Below are 20046 nucleotides of genomic sequence, written 5' to 3'. Positions count from 1 at the left end.
GGTCTTTTCTAACTCTATAATTCTGTGAGTCTATGGAGTCACTGTATAAAATGGCAAAATTAAGGTTTCTTTTCTGGAATTTATATTTTTAAAAATATTTTCAATTTTAAAAAATATTGGAAAGTCAAATCCATGGATAAAGAACCCATGGATACAGAAGGCCACAAAATAAACAAAATATTTTTATTTATATACTACATTGAAGGGGAAGGGAGCATGAAATCCAGATATAGATGTGAAGGGGAGTCCCAAGGGTAAAATGTTTGACTATCACTGCCCTATGTATTATTAGATATAGTTTTTATTCTCTTGGTTCTGAGTGTGAATGATGGAAAACATAATCCTTCACGTACCTTGTACTGGTCATTGGGACTCAGTTTATTCCATGGTTCAGGATTGTTCTTTCTATCCCAGCTGGAAATGATGAAAAAGACATTAATTTCTATAATTATTATTAGATTTCAATGTGCTTTTCAAAACTGTTTTAAATTAATGTTTTTAACATGCAATAAGATGGAGTTTGGTTCCAGGACCCGACATGGATACCAACATCCATGGATGCTTAAATCCCATTATATATAATGATGTAGTATAGTGGTGTCCCTTATATAAAGTGGGAAAATCAAGCTTTGCATTTTGGATTTTTAAGCAATGTATTTTCAAGCTGTGGATAGTTGAAGCCATAGATGCAGAATCCATGGACATGAAGGGCCAACTGCAATTTTTTGTACTAGACATTGTTTTAATTTAATTCCAATCAAATGATGAGGCATCCCAGGTCTCCTATTGGGAGAAAGGCTAGATCGAAAGAAAAGAAAATTATAAAATATAAATTTAAATTGTAACTAAAAATAGTAAATGACATTTATAATAAAATAAACATTATACAGTACTATGAATAAATAAATATAATAAGAATAAGAATATTATAATACAATAACAATGAAACATTAAAATTATAAACCAAAAAAGTAAACATAATTGCTAAACGTGCTATCTTCATTTCCCAACAGGAAAATATGTTCTCTCTTTGTAAGTGTGTGTATGTTTGAATGAGACGCTGTGAGCAATGGTCGTTGGTGCTTAATGCAACACTTATTGTTATTGACATTACTGTGGCTGTATCTAGGGGTGCATCTACACTGTAGAAATAATTCAGTTTGAGTTTAACTGCCATGGTTCCATCCTACAGAATACCAGGAATTGTAGTTTTGTGAAGCACCAGCACTCTTTGACAGAGAAGGCTAAAAGACCATGTCTAAATATAAATCCCAGGATTCCATGGGATGGAACTAGAAGACTGTGGTGCATAGACTGCATGATTTCTACAGTGTAGATGCACTTTAGGTCTTAGGTTTTGTTCCAGAAACCTCAGGAGCTGGGATGATCTTAAACTGGGAACCCTAATCCCTGCCCTGATGTAAATGTAGAGGCAGTGGCTGCATCCACATTGTAGCAATAAACCAAGTTGACAGTACTTTAACTGCCATGGTTCACTGCTATGGAGTTCTGGGATCTGTAGTTTCCTGAGACATTTAGCCTTCTCTGTCAGAGTGCTCTGCTACCACAACAAACTACAAATCCCAGGATTCCACAGGATGGAGCTATGACCATTAAAGCGGTGTCAAACTGGATTATTTCTGCAGTACGGATGCAGCCACTGTTATTCTTATCAGTTTATGTGCCACAACAATGGATGAAGTAGGCATACCTTACATCAGTGTCTTTGCAGCAAGGTAGTTGCTGACTCTGGGCTCTATGGCAAGTGGTGCCACGTGCTGCTAACATGATGATAGTTGTAAACGATAAACTGCCAAATTGTGTTAAGAATCCTCTTTTGTCAGCTACACAAACCACATAATCAATATGGAAAGAGCTTTGCTGCTGCTGTTTTTTTAAAAAACAAACCAAAATTGGCTTTTGAAGTGTAAACGTATTAACACTGGACAAGAAACAATTTGAAATTATCCAGTAACACAGAGGGTGGGACAAGTTTCTGTGAAAAAGTTGCTAGTTCTACAGGCTGCAAAGGGATCTTTCAGCACCTTTGAGACTAACTGAAAGATAGAAGTTGGCAGCATAAGCTTTCATAGACTTGAGCTTGAGGATCTGAGAACCCTTTTCATACTGATTTTCCAAACTAAAATGGCTCTCCTCCCCCCAAATCCCCCTGAAGAGCCCCTCCCTCCCTCCTGGAAAGAGGGGCAAAGGAGGGAGAACCAAAGGTTTCATGGGGGGGGGGGGAGGTTGGGACTGACCAGGGCCCCCTTTGGCCATCTCTGGGGGAGCTGGGTGGAGAGGAGGAGGAGGGCTCTTCCCCAGGGCTGGCTCTAGGTATTTGACCATCCTAGGCGAGAAATATTTTGGCACCCCTGCCACCCCATATAATTATTTTCACTCCTTGATTTCCGCTGTTTCATTTGTTAAAGCTAAACATGATATAAAACTTAGGTTCCAATCTCTCATCATAGTACTGAGAATTAGTCAAAAAGCCAATTAAGTTTTTACAGGTTAAATACTTTTTTATTCTGCTATTATTGTCTGTGTAGCCTAATTTATTGCCTTTTATAGAACAACATTCTTGTTCTGATTTCTGATTACGTAATGATAAAAGATATAGAATACAGGGCAGCTGTGCCTCCCCATCCCCTAAGATAATGTAATAATAGAGTACTCACCTAAACAACTAAAACTTCCTATTTACTTAGTTTAAAACTTGTCATAAGAATGCAATACAGTAGTAAACGTACTAGGCAAACATTCAAAATCAAACACAAACACTGAAACACTACTGCATGATCACTACCAAAAATGCAAAAGACGAAAACAGACTAGTTTGTTTGTTGTAAACAGTAAACTCAAGATGACTGGAGATCCATGTTGTGGCACCAAGGGTAAGGACGATGGGTGGCGAGAGGAGAGGAGGCTGTTGACCTGGAGGTTACAATCAAGGTGCATGCGAAAGGTGGATGATGTACCATGTGATCATACCACGAACATGGGGGGGGGCACATTTATGTTTTGGCCATTGTACAAAAAAATCGTCATACGGTAGCTTGCTTTTACGTTGCTTGCTGTAAGGAAGCCAAGAGGATGACAGAGAGACCCCCCCCCAATAGCATCCTGGGAACTGGGCTGAGAGACGCACAGGATCCCCACCACAGAGAGAGAGAGAGAGAGACTGAGAGAAACCCACAAAAAACTATGGATGCTGGCCATGAAAGCCTTCGACTTCACATTGAAAATGAACAGTTTCTTACGTAACGCAGCTTTCTGTTGCTGAGTAAGTGCTCTGAATGCAGTTAAGTCCCAGGTTCAATCCCTAATATCTCTAGCTAAAACAGTTCCATCAGTGGCCTATGATATTAGCAGGGGTGGGCTCACTCCACCATTTCAAGCTGAGCCTTCCAACCTAGCCTGTGGACTGTCTTGAGAACATCAAGCTGCTAATATGTACTTGTCCAGTATGCTCCAACTTTTCACTGATGAAAAACAGGACACGTGTAGCCAAGCAACATCAGAGTGTGTCGAAGACAGCAGAAATTATTGAGGAAGAATAGATAAGCCAGGACAGGCTGCAGCAGTTAGATTTTTGTCTGAACCTACTGGAAAGGGCAAGATTCTGCCCTCTTCTGTCCTATCCCCCCATTGAGTTAAATGGGTGAAAACTACTTTTCTACTTGGAACTCAGTTTGCAGCAACTGAAGTAAGCTGAGAAGAAAGGGGGAAAGTGGGAGGGTGAGAGAAAAACTAGGACATTTTAAAAGTAGCTGAAAGAGTGGGACTACAGAGGATTAATCAGATTGTCCTTGCCAAATCGGGAAAGATGGAGGAGATGGACGGTTTGCTGTCCCACTGAAGAGCCGCTGTTTGTCACAGGACAGTACACTGGTAAATAGACCAATGGACCAACTCGGTGTAACTGTTTCCTATGTACTGCATGCATCTCAGTCCTTGAAAAAATGTGTATTTAGATTACAGCTCCTAGCTTCCTTCACCACCATGGTGACTGACTCTATGTAAAGGCGTTACTGATAACTACTGAGTTGGGTGATATGCTACAGAAAATACAAATTTTGGGGACCCAACGTGGAAAGAAACCGCAGAGTGTGAAAGAGTGTGTGTAATGTGGCAGGGGGAGGCAGTGAGGACTGTCATGGGATGGAATGATAGCTGATTTTCTGAAATGTTAGATTGGATGAGTCAGTAGAGAATACACTGTCGAGAAGAATTGCACAATAAGTAAGACAGGGAAAGCTAAATGAAGCCCAGGAGGAGATTTCTAGCATAGTTGGGAGAATTTACCTACTGTACTGAAAAAGTTAATGAAAACCAAGATGCTGAGTTATTCCATGCCCAGTATACAAGGATACAGAATACTTTCTCTTCATGGTACAAGGTCACACTTCTTTTTGATAAATTTCTATTAATCTCTTGTGTGATTTTATGATCTTTTTTTTTTAATGGAAAGCTCAGAGGTAATGCTAAATACCTGAAGAATATCTGCCTAAAAATACCTGCCCAACTTCAAGGCCGATATACAGTAGCAGCAGGATAGAAAGATTTCCACAGATGACACTAATAATTTCTTTATTCTTGTGTGCTGCTCTGGAAGTGGCTGAAATCTGATGCTTGAGGGAAAATATGAAAGTAGGCATGGGACATACATGGGCAAATTCTTCCTCTGTAGGTCCCACTCATATTCAGCCAGTCCCACAGAATGCCTTAAATGTAAGACTGATGCCTTCATCTTCCATGAATCTGTTCAATCCAGCTTTTTTTTTTTAAATGGAAGAACCATTATGCTATTGGCCTTCAATGTCTTATGGGCAGTGAGTATTACAACTGAATGATGTGTTGCAGGGGGAAAGTGTTTGGGGTCTAGTGTGGCTACAGCCATACTGGAGCCCAAATAAAAGGCACTGTCCTCCCTAGCAGTCACAGCCTCCCAAAGGCAAGGTATGGCCTCTGGAGGGCCATTTGGGATCTGGCCTGGCTGCAGCTCCCCACAGCAGTCTCTGCAGCTTGAGAGGGTAGTGCTACGGCTTGAAGGGACAGTGCTATGGCCTCCAGATGACAGTTTAGGTCCTGGTGTGGCTGCCTAAACAGAAGGCACTGCCCCCAAATAGCCTCTACTGCGTCTTCTGGTAGTCCAGCATTGGAGTCCGTTTGGAGTCCAGCATTGCTGCTAGGCAAGCAAGAAAGGGATGCAATGCCCTTTCTTGCTTCACCATCAGCTGTGGCAGTCCCACTGGGTGTACCTCCCCACCAGATGTATATATACCCTCTGTGGGGTGTCACTCAGTGCAGTCTGCACCCCCTGCATGTCATTAGTGATGCCATTGCTGTTAGCACCAAATCCGCAGAGTTAACCCTACCCAAAACACATGTACTGTAGACCACTGAAACACATTAAAAGGGAGCACCAAGTAGGCTTGCTCAGGGCAATGGAAAAAGCAGAGTCTGAACATCAAGGCCAAGACCTACTGAGCAAGAGGAAAAAAGGGCTCATGGAAGCAGCATCTAATAATTTCCCATTTCTCTCCAAAAGGCTTAGGAAGGCAACTCTGGAAAAGATAAAATGGGTAGGATGGGGCCATGAAAGAGGAGTTTTCAGTGCCAGCCCAGATGACCAAATGACTTAAGATGGAGCAAGGCAATCTGTAAGAGGTTCGCATCATTTGGATTGCTGCTAATAAATAAAGCATGCTATTATACACTGTATTACTGGTAGAATAAAACAAAACAGTACCCTCTCTTCAAGCATGCTGTCATTTCATTATCATTACATCAACACATTTAGCTTACTGATGCTCTAGTGGGACATATCAGGAGAATAGCAGTGTGAAATGAATTGCCAAGACTCAGCTATCAACAACAGCTTTTATGAATTATTTTTGTTTTTTTGGAAAAACAGCAAATTTTGCATATGTCTATTACAAAATCTGTTGGATTATCTGTCTGAAACTGAGCTGTCTAATTTCATTTTAGCATCTCCAAATGATATGTGTTTGTGTGAATACATAGGTTGTAGTCTTTTGGGTTTTCCAGTGCATGGCACAGAAGAGTGCTAATTCAGATTCCCAAAAATCTTTTCAAATTCAAAAAAGTGTTGAGTTGGTCCACATCAGAATCACAAGAACAGGTGTGAACCAAATTACGGGGCCCAAGTGCAGGCCTAATACATGTCCAGGCTATTTGAAGGACTGTATCCTCCACACAAATCTGCCCATGTTTTGAGATCTTCTGGAGAACCCTGTCTCTCTATCTCTCTACCTTCACATGGCCATTTGATTGTAACACAGGAGAGGACCTTCTCAGTGGCTGATCATGGGCTTTGGAACTCCCTTCCAAGAGAAGCCCCAGTGGCTCCTTCCTTACTACCTTTCAACAAACATGTGAAGACTTATTTTCTTATTCCAGCAGGCCTTTGCGTATTGATTTTTAAAGGGGAAACAAGTGCTGGAATTTTTTTTAATGGTTTGTGTCTTTAACTAGTTTTAATATTTTTATATTTGATGGCTTTTTAACTTTCATATGCTATGAATTTGTAACTGTGTTTGTTTTAACTGCTGTAACCCATGCTCAGTCCTAAACTGGGAAAAATGTGGAATAATAATAATAATAATAGCCAGAATTCCAGATGAGCTACTTAGTTACATAACTGCCTTAGTTGCACAGCTAAGTAGCATCTCCCAGCCCAATCCCACTCAATCCTGATTTATTGGACAGCAGCTGCTGCAAATGACAGTGATCTGTTCTCTTATCAGTTGAGGCACAGCAGACTGATGTTTCTAAACACTCTTCCATCAGTGATCTCTGGCATGAGGAGGAAGTTTGACTAGAATCCTGTTTCTGACTGTCACACAAGAGGTTGTTCTAAGGAGTGGGGTGGAAACATTAGTCTGCGGCACCCCATTGATAGGAAAACACACTTCCATCACTTGCAGCAGCTGCTGACCAGTAAGTCAGAATTAAGTGATTTTTGCTATTGAATACATACGGATCATGCATGCGAATTGGTTATGAATATATAACTCAAGGTCACTCATTTGTAACTTTGATCATGAATTCCAGCCAAGAACAGCAACAACAATGTAGTGACACAGATTTACTCAAAAAATTACAGAACATCATAAACTATGTAAGTCTGACCTAACCTAACCTCAGTCTCCCATCTCAATCAATAAGCAGGCAGTAATCAATAACACTTCACATCTCTTGTAAATATCTAGTGGAATATAGCTAGATGCGTGATTTACCCTGATACTCTATTAATGGACATCTGTCTGCCCTTAATTCCCCATTCCCACTCCCATTGCCATCCGTTTCTCACTTGTTCTGTAAGCTAGTCCCCTGTGAGTACCAAGGTTTTATATATCCCTGCTTTTGTCATAGAGGTTAATGAGCCTTCAAATGTTGAGCAATCAACACATATGCAATCATCACACAGCGCTGCGATGAAAAAACTTTTCAATATTGTAGCTGTTTTTAATGTATTTTTGGGTGATGAATTTGAAAAACACAATAAAAATGTCATACCACACACAGTTCTTTTACAAATCTGATGGTTTTTTTTTTATCAATTCAATTGTTACTCCGCTTTGATTAAATGTGGACACTGATGTTCCAGTGTGTGTGTGTTTTTTAGTGCTTTTGAAGAGATATTTGTGTTTCATGTCAGTGAATTAAAGTCTTTTGAAAATCTGTTAGAAGACTTTAACCCCTTTCTTGCTCTTTGTAGGATCGTTCTTTGTAGGATCATTTCATTCAGTCACATATTATAACACAGAAACATCAAAGCAAGTTGTGAAAAAACTATAGAATGTGATGGAGCAAGTCTGAGGTCATTTTTGGATTTAGAACACCAAATCCCTAAAAAAAGTTGTTATGACCCTCATTTTTGCAGATTTGTGTAATCAGCCTAAACTGAGCTTTAAAAAAAAGTATGTCCTAGAAGTTGTGCTTCTTAGGCAGTAAATTCAAAATGGCAACTCCTTCAGTAGGGAAGACATAGTCTACTAGGTAATTCTCTTCCAGCTCAGGTGGCAGCTGTATCCTATGGTTTAGGTTTGCCTACCCATTTGCATCCTATTGGACCTTAGAACGCTGCTTTTTTAAAAGATGTAGTCATGTTAATCTCTTGCAGCATAAAAAGGAAGAAGGGATGGGAAGTGGGGGGAAAAGAAGAAGGAATTAAGACTAACTGGTTTTTATTTTTCCATGCGTTTTCATGGATATAAACCCACTTCTTAATAATAACAACAATAAAATATTTATTTATATCCCGCCTCTCCCTATCGAGGATCAAGGTGGGTAACAACAGGTCAGTATAACCATTACAGAAACAACAATATGCAATGCAGAGTGATATTCAGGCCTCAAGAGATAAAGCATATTTACACAGCTATGAGAGTTGGATGGAATGTAATAGGATCCAGAAAAATGTAATCATGACTCTTGTCCCAAATTTTCAAAAGGTTGCATAAGGTGATAAAGGTCTTTCAGATTTTTACAGTGGTTAGTATGCAAAAGGATCTTGCAGCACCTTTCAGACTAACTGAAAGAGAGAAGCTGGTAGCATGAGCTTTCGTAGACTAGAGTTTACTTCCTCAGATGCATGGGGAAACAGGTGCAAGTCTATAAAAGCTCACGTTACCAGCTTCTCTCTTTCTGTTAGTTTCAAAGGTGCTGCAAGATCCCTTTGCATACTGATTTTCCAGACTAATCCAGCTATGTCTTCAAATTTACAGTGCTTAGTTATTGTTGATGTGTTGAAAGCAATACCTCTGCTTACCAAAAGCCAATTTCCTTGGTTCAAAAGCTTCTCTGAGAAAATTCCTTTTGTTATCTGTGCAGCAGCGAGGACTCTTGTATTAATAGATGTAGTGTGTGATGAAGCCATTGACTTTGTTTATATTGTGCTAATGGATGAGAATTTGTGAATATAATTCAATTCAGTTGTTTTTCTTTATAGTCTTCTTTTGTAATTCCTTTGTTCAAGGACTCTGACCTTTAAAGCTTGTACTATATGTCCGGGGAAGCTGAAATGTTCTGCAACTGGTTTTGGAGTATTGCTACTTCTAATGTCTAATTTGTGTCCATTTATCCTTTTGTGTAAAGACTGTCCTGTTTGTCCAATGTAGAGTATAGAGGGGCACTGCTGGAACAGGATGGCATGTATCATGTTGGAGGAGAAATAAGTGAACGTACCTCTGATGTTGTGGGTGATATTACTGCCCACTCTAATATTGCTCCCAGAGTAGATGTGGGGACAAAGTTGGCATATGAGTTTGTGGCAGGGTCTTTTCCTTGTATTGTCATCCCTGTTATGTATCCTGTTGTAAGTGAGTAGCTGTTTAAGATATGGTGGCTGTCTGTTGGCTAATAAAGGCCTGTCTTCCAGAACTTGCGAAAGGATTGTATTATATTCTAAAACTGCTTGTAGCTTGATGATATGTTTAAGTGATCTTAGCTAGGGTCTGTAGGTGACTACTAGGGGTGTTCTGTCATTTTGTGTTATTGGTATATCCCATAATAGATTGTTCCTAGGAATTAATCTTGCTTTGTTTTTTCTTTCTTTCTTTACTTCATTAGGTGGATACTGTAGTTTGAGAAATGCCTGTAAATCCATGAGTTTCAAGTCTCTGTTTTGTGGGTCTGAACAGATGTAATTATATTGGAGGCTTGGCTGTAAACAATAGATTTTGTAGTGTGTACTGGGTGGAAACTGGAGGTGTGTAAATATGTGTAGCGATCAGTGGGTTTTCGATAGACTGTGAGTAAAGCAAGACCAGGGTGTGGTCAAAATGGCAAAAGTTATTAAGGAGGAAGAACAGACAAACCAGGAGAGGCTGCAGCAGAGTTGCACTTGCAAAGTTAATTGAATGCAAACTCATTTTGCAGCCACTGAGGTAAGCTGAGGTCAAAGTGGGAAAGTGAGGAAGACACCAAGTGGGATATTTTAAAAACAGTTTAAAAAGTGGAATGACAGAGGATTAACCAGAATTACTCAAATTGGGACAGTTAAAGGATGTAATGCAAGGCAAGGTGCAGGACAGGAGCACTAATATTTTTCCAGTTGTTATTTTCTCATTCACACAGCAGGGATAAGGGGATTTTTTTTTTTGGGGGGGTGTCTGTGTGTATATAGCTAGGATAGTAAATAAGGTTAATATATTTTAAAGGTGGAAATGGGCTGTTTTAAGCCAGGTAAGGTATAGACGTAAAGAATGGCATTTTAATGCATATTTACCTGTCAAGCAATGGCCACAGAATGTGGTGAGGTGCCTGGGGGAAATAAACTGCATCTTTCCATTTAAATGAATATCCAGGACAACGGCTGACATGATATTGAGGCCTGACAGTGAAGGAAAGCTGCCTGTCAGCTGCAGGCTTGTCCTCTTATAATGGGGCTGTGTTAACTTAACTCTTCTCAGGTCAGTGTAGGGCCTAGATCCCATTTAAACTATAATACAATAATAAAGCAGAGCAATGGGGGGCATCACTGTCTGCAGTTACAGTGGATAGAGTGTTCTCATCTACAGAAGAAACTGGGTGAGGACTCTTTAAGATGGAGATTTTGGGTCCAAATTTTAGACTTTGAAAATACTGAGCCATCATCACTACCAACCATAACATTTCCAGCCACTCTCCTTCCCATTCCTCCAAAGACCTCCAAAGAAAAAGCCAAATGCCCCATCCCTATATCCATTCACTGTTCTTGTTGTGCTGAAGAGGACCCTACTGCAAGTTGTCTAGGGCTGCACCCACACTGTAGAAATAATCCAGTTTGGCCCTACTTTAACTGTCATGGCTCCACCTTATGGAATTCTGGGATTTTCAGTCTGTTGTGGCACAGAGCTCTGTGACAGAGAAGGCTCAATATCTCACAAAACTACACACACACCAACAGCAGTCTTACTGGTTCCCAGAATTTCATAGCCCTGAGCCATGGCATTTAAAATGATGTCAAATTGGATTATTTCTGCCATGCGGATACAGCCTAGATAAAGAAATCTAGAATAAGCTGCCCTACCATTAGACAGTGTAAGGCTCAGGGCCAGGTCCTCACATCTGGGAGCCCTGAGTTCAGCAGCGTAGTTTAGGGAGTATAGGCCAGACTGTGTGACACACAGAACTCTGCCCTCCAAAAGACCAGAATGATTAAGGCAGTGGCATCTCAGTGGTGGGTGTCAGCCAGTTGGGGGGGGGGGAAACAAACTGCCCTATCACCCTCTCTGCCCACCAGCTGGCCCACCACTGCCCAGTAAGACTGCTGTTGGTGTGTGTGTGTGTGTGTGTGTGTGCGCTGCAAGTTCAGGATGGTCATTTGGGCTCCAGCATAGTTGTTCAGGGCAGCGGCCATGCTGGACCTCAAACAAAAGGTACGTCCTGATTCCGCAGCCTTTTGATGTGCATTTGGGATCCAGAGCAGCTGCTTTGGGGAGAAGCTGTGTTGGGCCCCAAGCGAAAGGCACTCACCCTGCAAGCAGTGCCCACTGCTTGAGTGGCAGTACTGTGGCCTCTGGAGGGCCATATGGGATCCAGTGTGGCTGCTTGGAGGGACATGAAACCCTTTCTTGCTCACCCAGCAGGTACGCCATCCCCACCGGGTGTACATCCCACTCTGGGTTGTCAGCCAATGTGGTCCTCACTCCCCGCACTCCCCTAGTGATGCCACTGGGCTAAGAGGTTCAGGAGGAAACAACTGCAGAAGCTCCCACTGCTGTCTACCTGAATCTGCTGCCTGAGTTTATTTCCTCACTCTGCCTAAGGGGCAGCTTTGAGCAAAGTGACTCCCACATGAGCACTTCCTTACAAGCAAGATGAAATTCTAGCCTCCTTCCCCAGTGCATGTTGAAGTACTATGAACTCAAGGCAGCACACAGCAAAATGATTCTGGGGGGTCTCAAGTGGCCACATTTTTGCCCACCCCTGCTTTACAGCAACTTTGTTAGTTCCCCACCTGGGTTACTTAACAGCCAGAAGAGGCCTTTTTAAAAATACAAGGATGTAAACTCCCCCCCCCCCACACCTACCCTATAAGTAGAGCTGGAGGAACCTATGTTTGAAATTCTGCATCATTTTGAATCTCATGGCTCTAATGTCGAAAGTGACATTTCAAACAGGTCATTCAAATTCTGAATATGAATTTTTTAAATCTCAGAATGTTAGTTCTCTGTTGGTGCTTCTTGACGGCTTTGATTTTGGCAGGTGTCAAACATGAAATCTCATAGAGCTGTTCACTGTCAGATAGTAGTAATGCTACCACACATCATCTATCAATTGCTAGCAAATATCCATAATACCTTTATGTCAGCTGTAATCAAACAGAGCCAAATATAGTCCCAGCAAAATTCCCAAAGCTTAAGCCAGGTCTCAAAAGTGAAAGCTCCTTTTTGCCACCACTTCTTTCATGCTGCCCCATGCTTTAGCTCCTTGCTCCAGTCACTCAGTCTCTCCCAAAATGGCACTACTCCAAGCCACAGAAGCAATGCTCTGCATCCAGGCGTCGCAAGAATTTCCTAACTGCCACTACAAGTGAAAAACACAGCTAAGGAAGTGAACTTGTGTGGGCAGGTGAAGGATGGGAGACACCACCTCATGAAGCAATCAGTGAGACTTTATGGTGATTTTAAGGGATGCTGAAAAGAAGTTTCATCAACCCTCATCCTCACCACAGTCCTAAAGGCTGCTGGATCTCCTTGATGCATCTTTTTTGTGCACCAAATCATCCTTATTTCATCTTCACAAAGTGGGAATGAGGACCCAGAAACAGCCAGTCAACAGCTGGGTGATGTGGAGATGGGGATTTATCCTAAGTTCCACATAGCACAACACCTTCATGAGGCTGGCACTGCATGGGCAGTTCTGCATCAAAGGAGAAAGTTCAGAGAGACCCTCTACGTTTTGCTTATGTATGGAGACTGAATACCCAGCCATGTTCTCCTGGCATTATTATTGCCATACATAGGCTGTCAGCAAACCATGTCCATCCTATATATCTTGCTTCTTTTGGTGGTAGCAGAAGAAGTGTCTGTCTGTCTGTCTGTCTGCCTATCATTCCTCCAGTCTTGGAAGACCTATTATGGCAGACCCTGAAGCGAACACATCATTTACCTGGGCCCCATTCATACTGGGGTAAAAGACATGGAGGGAACTGGGATGATCCGGATGCCCCTCCCCCGAATTGCTCCGTTAGCAAGTGCCCACTACAAATTGAAATCGAATGCATTTTGACAGAAATTGAATGCATTCTATCTCTGCCGGCGAGGTGGCCACTGTCAATCAAGCGATTGTCATGGTGACGTTTTGCAGGGCATCGGAAAGTGTCCTCCCCCTCCTCCCTTTTTTTAAAGAGCCAGGCACAGGGTTAATTTTTTATAAACCTGTGGGCATTTGAGTCAGATCTGCCCCTGTCCCAGGCAAAGGATGGAATTGTCATGCATTTTTTTATGCTTTTAAAAGCAACATTTGTAGCTTTCCCTTTGCTCCAAAAAATTGTTTAAAAATGTAACACTGATTGTAAGTGAGGTCTTTTGCAACATTGTAGCTTCCCCCTCTGCTGAACTGACCCCTTTCCTCCTGCTTACACTTTGCCATTGCCTTCCACTGAGGCTGAGAGAGAGTGACCTCATGGAATCAATTGGGAATAAATGGGAAATGCAGCGCATTAATAATAATAATAATAATAATAATAATAATAATAATAATCCAGGAGCAAGAGGAAATAGCAAGCACACAGACATGTCACCCCCCCAAAAAATGAGCATAAATGGTCAAAAAATGCGCATAAATGCTTCTGCTGCATTCATTTCCCTACATCCCCCAGCCTTGGCAATCCTCCTCTTCCTCCTCCTCCATCACTTTCTCCATCTCCCTCCCACCCCCAGCCCTATGCAGCCCAGCCTCCCCTTTTGCCACCTGTCACCCTTAGCATCCACCCTTTGGGCTCTTTCCTCCTCTCTCTCCCCTCCGATGAGGGGCGGGAATGCTCTAACCCATGGAATCAATTGGGAATAAAGGGGAAATGCAGTGCAGGCATTCTGACTGTAGCATCCGCATATAACAGTAACAATAACAATAATAATAATAATAATAATAATAAATAATCCAGGAGCAAGAGGAAATAAAGCACAAGCAAGCACACAGACATGTCACCCCCCAAAAAATGCGCATAAATGGTCAAAAAATGCGCATAAATGGTCAAAAGAGGCTGCTTGAAAAAGGGGGGGGTGTTGCTTTGAATGGGGGTTGGACTGGATGTCCCTTGGGGATCCCTTCCAGCCTTGGGATCATGAGGGAGAAAAGCAATGGGGAGGCTGCGGGAGCGGGAAGTAGACCCCCCCCTTTTCCCTCTGACACACACACACACACAGAGAGAGAGAGAGGAATCTCTCTCCCTGCTTCAGCTGCTGGAGGCCTGCTGCTGCCTGGCCAGCGACCCTCCTCCTCCTCCTCCCGCCATCCCCTGGCTGCCAGGCTGGCTCTCAGGGGAGCCCCTCTCTGGGTGCCAGGCTCCAGGCTGGAAGTGGCTGCCTCCGTGGGCATGCAATGTGCCCTCCTGGGGTTGGCCAAGTCCCCCAGCAAGAGAGGCGGCCTTGAATGGCCCCGGAGGGAGCAGGGGCCAGCAGGAGAGCAGGAGGAGGAGGAAGAGGAGGAGGAGGAGAGCATCCCCTTCCTCCCGGCGCCAGGAGCCCTGCCTGCTCCTTGCCTAGCAGCAGCCCTTCTGCCCAGGGCTCTTTCCTCCTCCCCCTCCCCTCCGATGAGGGGAGGAAATGCCTTGCCCTTTGCCCACCCTCTGACCTAAAATCCCTCCCTCAATTTGCCTCGATCGTGATCGAGGCCAAAGTTCTCATTCCCAGGACCCGGGGTTTTTAAAAAGAAACGGTATTTGCGCCGATTTCAAAAGACCCGCGCTAGGGGCCATTTACCACGGAATGGGTGTGCAAGCTCCGGATTCGCTTGTGTGAGATTCGGGGTGAGTAGGAACTTCACGTGATTGAATCGGTTTCAAAACCGATTTTTTTTGTAATGTGAATGAGCCCCTGGGCTGGCCCCAGGCTCTGCCAGCCGCCTGATTTTCGCACTGAGTGGTTAACTGGGCAAGGTCAGAGGAACTAAGTCAGAGGCTACATACTATTTCTGTATTGGCAGAGAAATGCTGTATTTCTAATACAACATGTCACTCCACTGGTACCTACTTAGGAACCATTGATCTCGATCTCCCCCTCTCACCTTTCTGTCTGTATCATGCAGTCTTCCAGAAGTCATTGGATTGCATCTCCCAGCATTCATCACTCAAGGCTATGCTGCTTTTTCTAACCCCTTCTAGTTAGTGGATCTAGAGCAGGGATGGCCCAAGTGCAGCCCACAGCTTCCATATGGCCTCCCAGGGTCATTTTTGTGGTCTTCAGAGACTCCACAAGGGCTGATTTTTTTTTTTTGCCCCAAATGTCTAGGGACCATTTTTACCAAGTTTTGTAAGCTCTCTGGACAATTTTAGGCACAGAAAAGGCCTTTTAACAAACTGGAAGTGACTTCTGGACATTTCCTATTTTGGGGGGGGAAAAGGCTCTCCTGGCTCTAAAACCATGGCAAAAATGCCCTGCCACAGCCCCTAGAGGACAGGAGGCATTTGGGGGCAAAAATATTGAGTTTTCTTACAGTGGAGGGTGTGGTAGGGATGCAGGCCCCCCTACAGGTCTCCTGGGGGGGAAATGTGGCCACCTGGCCTCCCAAAGGGTTCCAGCATGGTGCAGTGGTTGGACTACAACTGGAAACTAGGGTTCAAATCCTCACTTGGTCATGGAAACCCATGGGGTTACCTTAGGCAAGTCACACTCTCTCAGCATCAGAAGAAGATAAAAACAAACCCCCTCTGAACAAATCTTGCCAAGAAACCCACATGATATGTTCACACCTTAGGGTTGCCATAAGTCAGAAATGACTTGAAGACACACAACAACAACTTGCTCCCCAAAGTTGCCTAATTCTCATGCAGACATTATGGTTACTCTTTCTATCTTTACTTCCTCTCACAATCCCCTGGGTACTGGTGTTGGGAGCTGAAGTTGGATCAGAGTATCCATAACAGAATGCTGAGCATCTTTCTGAACCATGGTCCCCAAGGCCTCTGTGTGGGAAGCCAGAACAGCCAAATCTGACATATGATAGTATAGATTTGTATTTCAAATGTGCCTACAAAATGCAAGTTAGAGTAAAAGCAATGTGGCCCCAGAAGAAATACACTCGATAGTTTAACTGTAAGGAGAAGGGAGTCTGGTCCAGTGCCTGGAAACCTTTCAAATGTGGGGCAGGGTTGATAAATTTTCAAGGGACAGAAGAAATTAGGAGGTGAAATATTTTCTCTCTATCACATAATCTCTGGTGGATTTTTGTTCTTGTTGTTGAACCATGATGTACGTCAGAACTTCTTTCTTTCCATTTTGACTTGGAGGTGTCATTGAGCAAATAGCATGTTATGGCTTTGGGAACAGGATGAAGGGGGGAGGTTACCGTAAGTCAAAAAAATAGTGCTGGAGATCAAGGCCAGGGAAAGTTCCCACGAGAAACTCTTTGTCAGACACTCATGGGCTCCTTCCTGCTCTGCTAACACTTTGGCCCTAGACAGGAAGCAAGAGACTAAACTTTCCATGTGGGAATCAGGCTCTGATATATGAAGATGCTTGGTTTGGCACCAGCAGAGAAAGGGAGCTTGGATGTTCTTATCCAATCCCTCATCACTCTTGGGTCTGACTTCTCTAAAAGCTTCAGCTGGTGGCTGGTCCCAACTTGGGTGACAGTGTGTCTGACTATACAGAAGGCTGCCTGTAATTTGAAGGGCTGTTAGATGATGGTCCTCCATGTTGGCTGAAAAAATGTGACATGCCCAAGATTACCCAGTGGGTTTCTATGCCCAGTGGGTCTCCATGCCCAAGCTGGGATTTGAGACCTGCTCTCCAGAGTCGTAATCCAACACTCAAACTGCTAAGCAACACTAGTCTCTGTTCTCTGCTCATAGGTACAGACATATAGGCACAGTCTTTCTTCACTATGGTGAAATGTATAACAAGATAGGAGTTTATCACATGGGGAAAATCAGGGGTTTAAACAGGCATTTTCCTGGGACAGTTGCACGATCACAGTGAAGATTTTCACACGACGTCGTGAATAAAGAGGACTTATCCTGGGAAGAACCAGGAATGCTCCAGCAACAAATCATTCACGGGGAAATGCTATTAATGATTTGTTGCTGGAGCATTCCTAGTTCTTTCCAAAATAAGTTCTCTTTAATTGCGATGTATGTGAAAATCTTCACTGTGATCATGCGACTGTCTCAGGCAAATGCCTGTTTAAACTCCCAATTTTCCCCCATGTGATAAACTCCATAGTTGAATAGTGATGTATATTGTATCTGATATTGATTGATTGCTGTCTAATTTTATTCGATTTTTAATGATGGCATATTTTATATTGTTATCATTTTATGATGAAGGTTGGGTTGGTGTTTTTTTTAAATCTCTTTTATATATGATATAAAGGCATTTCTACTTAAAATTAAACCAGATATTTTTAACGTAGTATCTATAAATATAAATTAGCCTATGCAAAAATTGTGCAAAGCAGTGTCTTTTTTGCCCTCTGTTTTGGTAAAGCATTAGGCAGCCAATCTAGTTGATGGCTTTTGCAAGGACTCACACTGTTAAGGGTACCCACCCTAGATTGGGGGTGCTCCTTGACTCCTCGCTCCAACTGACAGCTCAGGTGGATGCGACAGTCAAGAGCGCCTGCTATCAGCTTAGTCTGATACGCCAACTGCGCCCCTTCCTGGAGCCGAGGGACCTGGAAACAGTAGTACATGCACTGGTAACCTCTCGATTGGACTTCTGTAATGCGCTCTACTTGGGGCTACCCTTGTGCCAAATTTGGAAACTTCAGTTGGTACAAAATATGGCAGCCAGATCGATCACGGGAACTTCTAGGAATGACCATATAACATCGGTCTAGAAGTCCCTGCACTGGCTGCCTATTAGTTTCCGGACGAAGTACAAGGTGTTGGTGATTACCTTTAAAGCCCTACATGGCTTGGGCCCAGAGTACTTGAGGGAACACCTTCTTCCCTATTGTCCGCCCCACACACTAAGGTCCTCTGGAAGAAATCTACTACAGCCAAAAAAATCTAGGCTAACATCAGTTTCCCAGAGGGCCTTCTCTACTACTACTCCTAAACTATGGAACGACCTGTCGGGGGAGATCCGTCACATTCCCACTCTGACAGGTTTTAAGAAAGCACTCAAGACGGATCTCTTCTGGCAAGCCTTTCCAACTTAGTTACCCTCTCCAGATATAGAGATATTGTCCCATTTGTCTATTCTTCCCCGCCTATGTTTCTGCTTTTTTAAAAAATGCTTTAAATGTTTTTTATACTATTATTGTTTAATTCTGTTTTAGTACTGGGTATGGGGTGGTGGTGGTAGGTCTAGGGTTTGATTTTTAACTCTATTGTAATTGATGTATTTTATTGTTGTAACCCGCCCGGATTCTTCGTGATTGGGTGGGCTATAAATAAATAAATAAATAATAATAATAATAATAATAATAATAATAATAATAATAATAATAATAATAATAATTATCATTATTGATGCTTCCCTGCACTTGTGGACTGAGCATACTAGGCATGTTGATTATTAGATGGGAGCTAGACACATACATTTCAAAAGAGATGGCAGAAGAAGTGAAAGTAAGGATTTTCATCCTGGACATACTTTCTTCTTACTGTCTGATGTTCTGAGATTAATGGTGTGACTATGGAGTAGTAAGCAAAAACGCTTTGTACATTCTTAGAAGCATGGTCTTCCCATGACTGAGGATGCAGGAGGAACAGGAGGGCCCATAGGTAGCCTTTTTGCTATCCACAGAGCTCTAGTAAAAACTGCTGATGCTGACCCTGCTGTTGCCTGTTAGTAGGAGGCTGGTGAATGTCCCCAGATCTCTGTTCCAGTGCTGTGTACAGCTCACTTGGAGGCGCAGGGGCTCTAGAGCTGATAATTGCTGTGCTAAGTGCCCTGGGCAGCTGGTGTCAAATTGAATCAATGATCTCTTTAGCGGGAGCAAACAGATATTATAAAAGCATTAGCCGCCTTCAAAGGGGTGACTCATGGTGCACTTGCCAGAGGCACCATGGATTGATGCTTGGCAGGCAGGCATGGGCAACTAAGAGGACGGGATGTGTAGCCATTTACCCCTTCACTCTTTCTTACTTTGTTTTCTCAACATTTTTTCTTTAAAATTAAAGCTGGAAAAAAACCTTTCCCGATCAGCTTCTTTGGGCGTAAAGGGACATCTGCCAAGGCCTACATACTTGTGGGGCTGCTTGGTCAGGTCTGGAGGCGTCCTGACCCTGTTACTCCTTGCTATCAGGACCTCTTCACTTGCCTTCCTTGAGTATGTAAGGAGGGCCTAGAGAAAGAAAATAGAAGAGATTCTACCACATCTCTTGCTCTTTCCCTCTGGATGGTTGCACAGACATGGTCCACAGGGGGAGGACAAGTGAGTGGATGGCATACCTTTCAACATTTCATGGGTGAAAACCAAGACAGGTGAGTGAGATCAGAGTGAGGTCAAGATGGCAAAAATTATTAATGAGGATTAGCACACAAAGTAGGAGATGCTGAAGCGGTTTGCATTTGTCTTAGCTCTTGGAAAGGTCAAGATCCTACTGTCTCCTTTCCCAACTGCTGAATTAGCTGAGTGCAAAGTACTTTTGCACTTTAATCTTACGTTTGCACCAACTGAAGTCAGTTGAGGACAAAGGGGGAAAGAGGAGGAGAGAGGAATTTGGACATTTTAAAAGCAGTTGAAAACGTGGACAACAGAGTATTAGTTGGTACTGTTCCTGTCAAATTGGGACAGTTGGAAGATAGGAGGCATCTAGGACAGAATGAGAAGGTAGGAACTGTGAGCATCTTTTCAAGTGCCCTATTCAAATCCTGCAGTTGGCACTGCTCCACATAGAAGTGAATAACTTCCAGATATCTA

The 20046-nt window shown here is 42.9% G+C and overlaps 1 protein-coding gene across 2 annotated transcripts in view; it reads right to left on the bottom strand.

Moving 5' to 3' along the window:
* NDUFA4L2 (NDUFA4 mitochondrial complex associated like 2) overlaps positions 1–20046 on the bottom strand; it is a 42051-nt gene that overhangs the window by 2447 nt on the left and 19558 nt on the right. For both annotated transcript variants that reach the window (XM_042452864.1, XM_042452866.1), the window contains exon 3: positions 354–414. In XM_042452864.1, coding sequence (XP_042308798.1) covers positions 354–414 — 61 coding nt within the window. The remainder of the gene's footprint in view (positions 1–353; positions 415–20046) is intronic.

The sequence above is a fragment of the Sceloporus undulatus genome, chromosome 2, assembly GCF_019175285.1.
Source record: "Sceloporus undulatus isolate JIND9_A2432 ecotype Alabama chromosome 2, SceUnd_v1.1, whole genome shotgun sequence".
NCBI lineage: Eukaryota > Metazoa > Chordata > Lepidosauria > Squamata > Phrynosomatidae > Sceloporus > Sceloporus undulatus.
The sequence above is the reverse complement of the archived record's forward strand: the minus strand, read 5'-3'. Positions and strand labels throughout refer to the sequence as shown.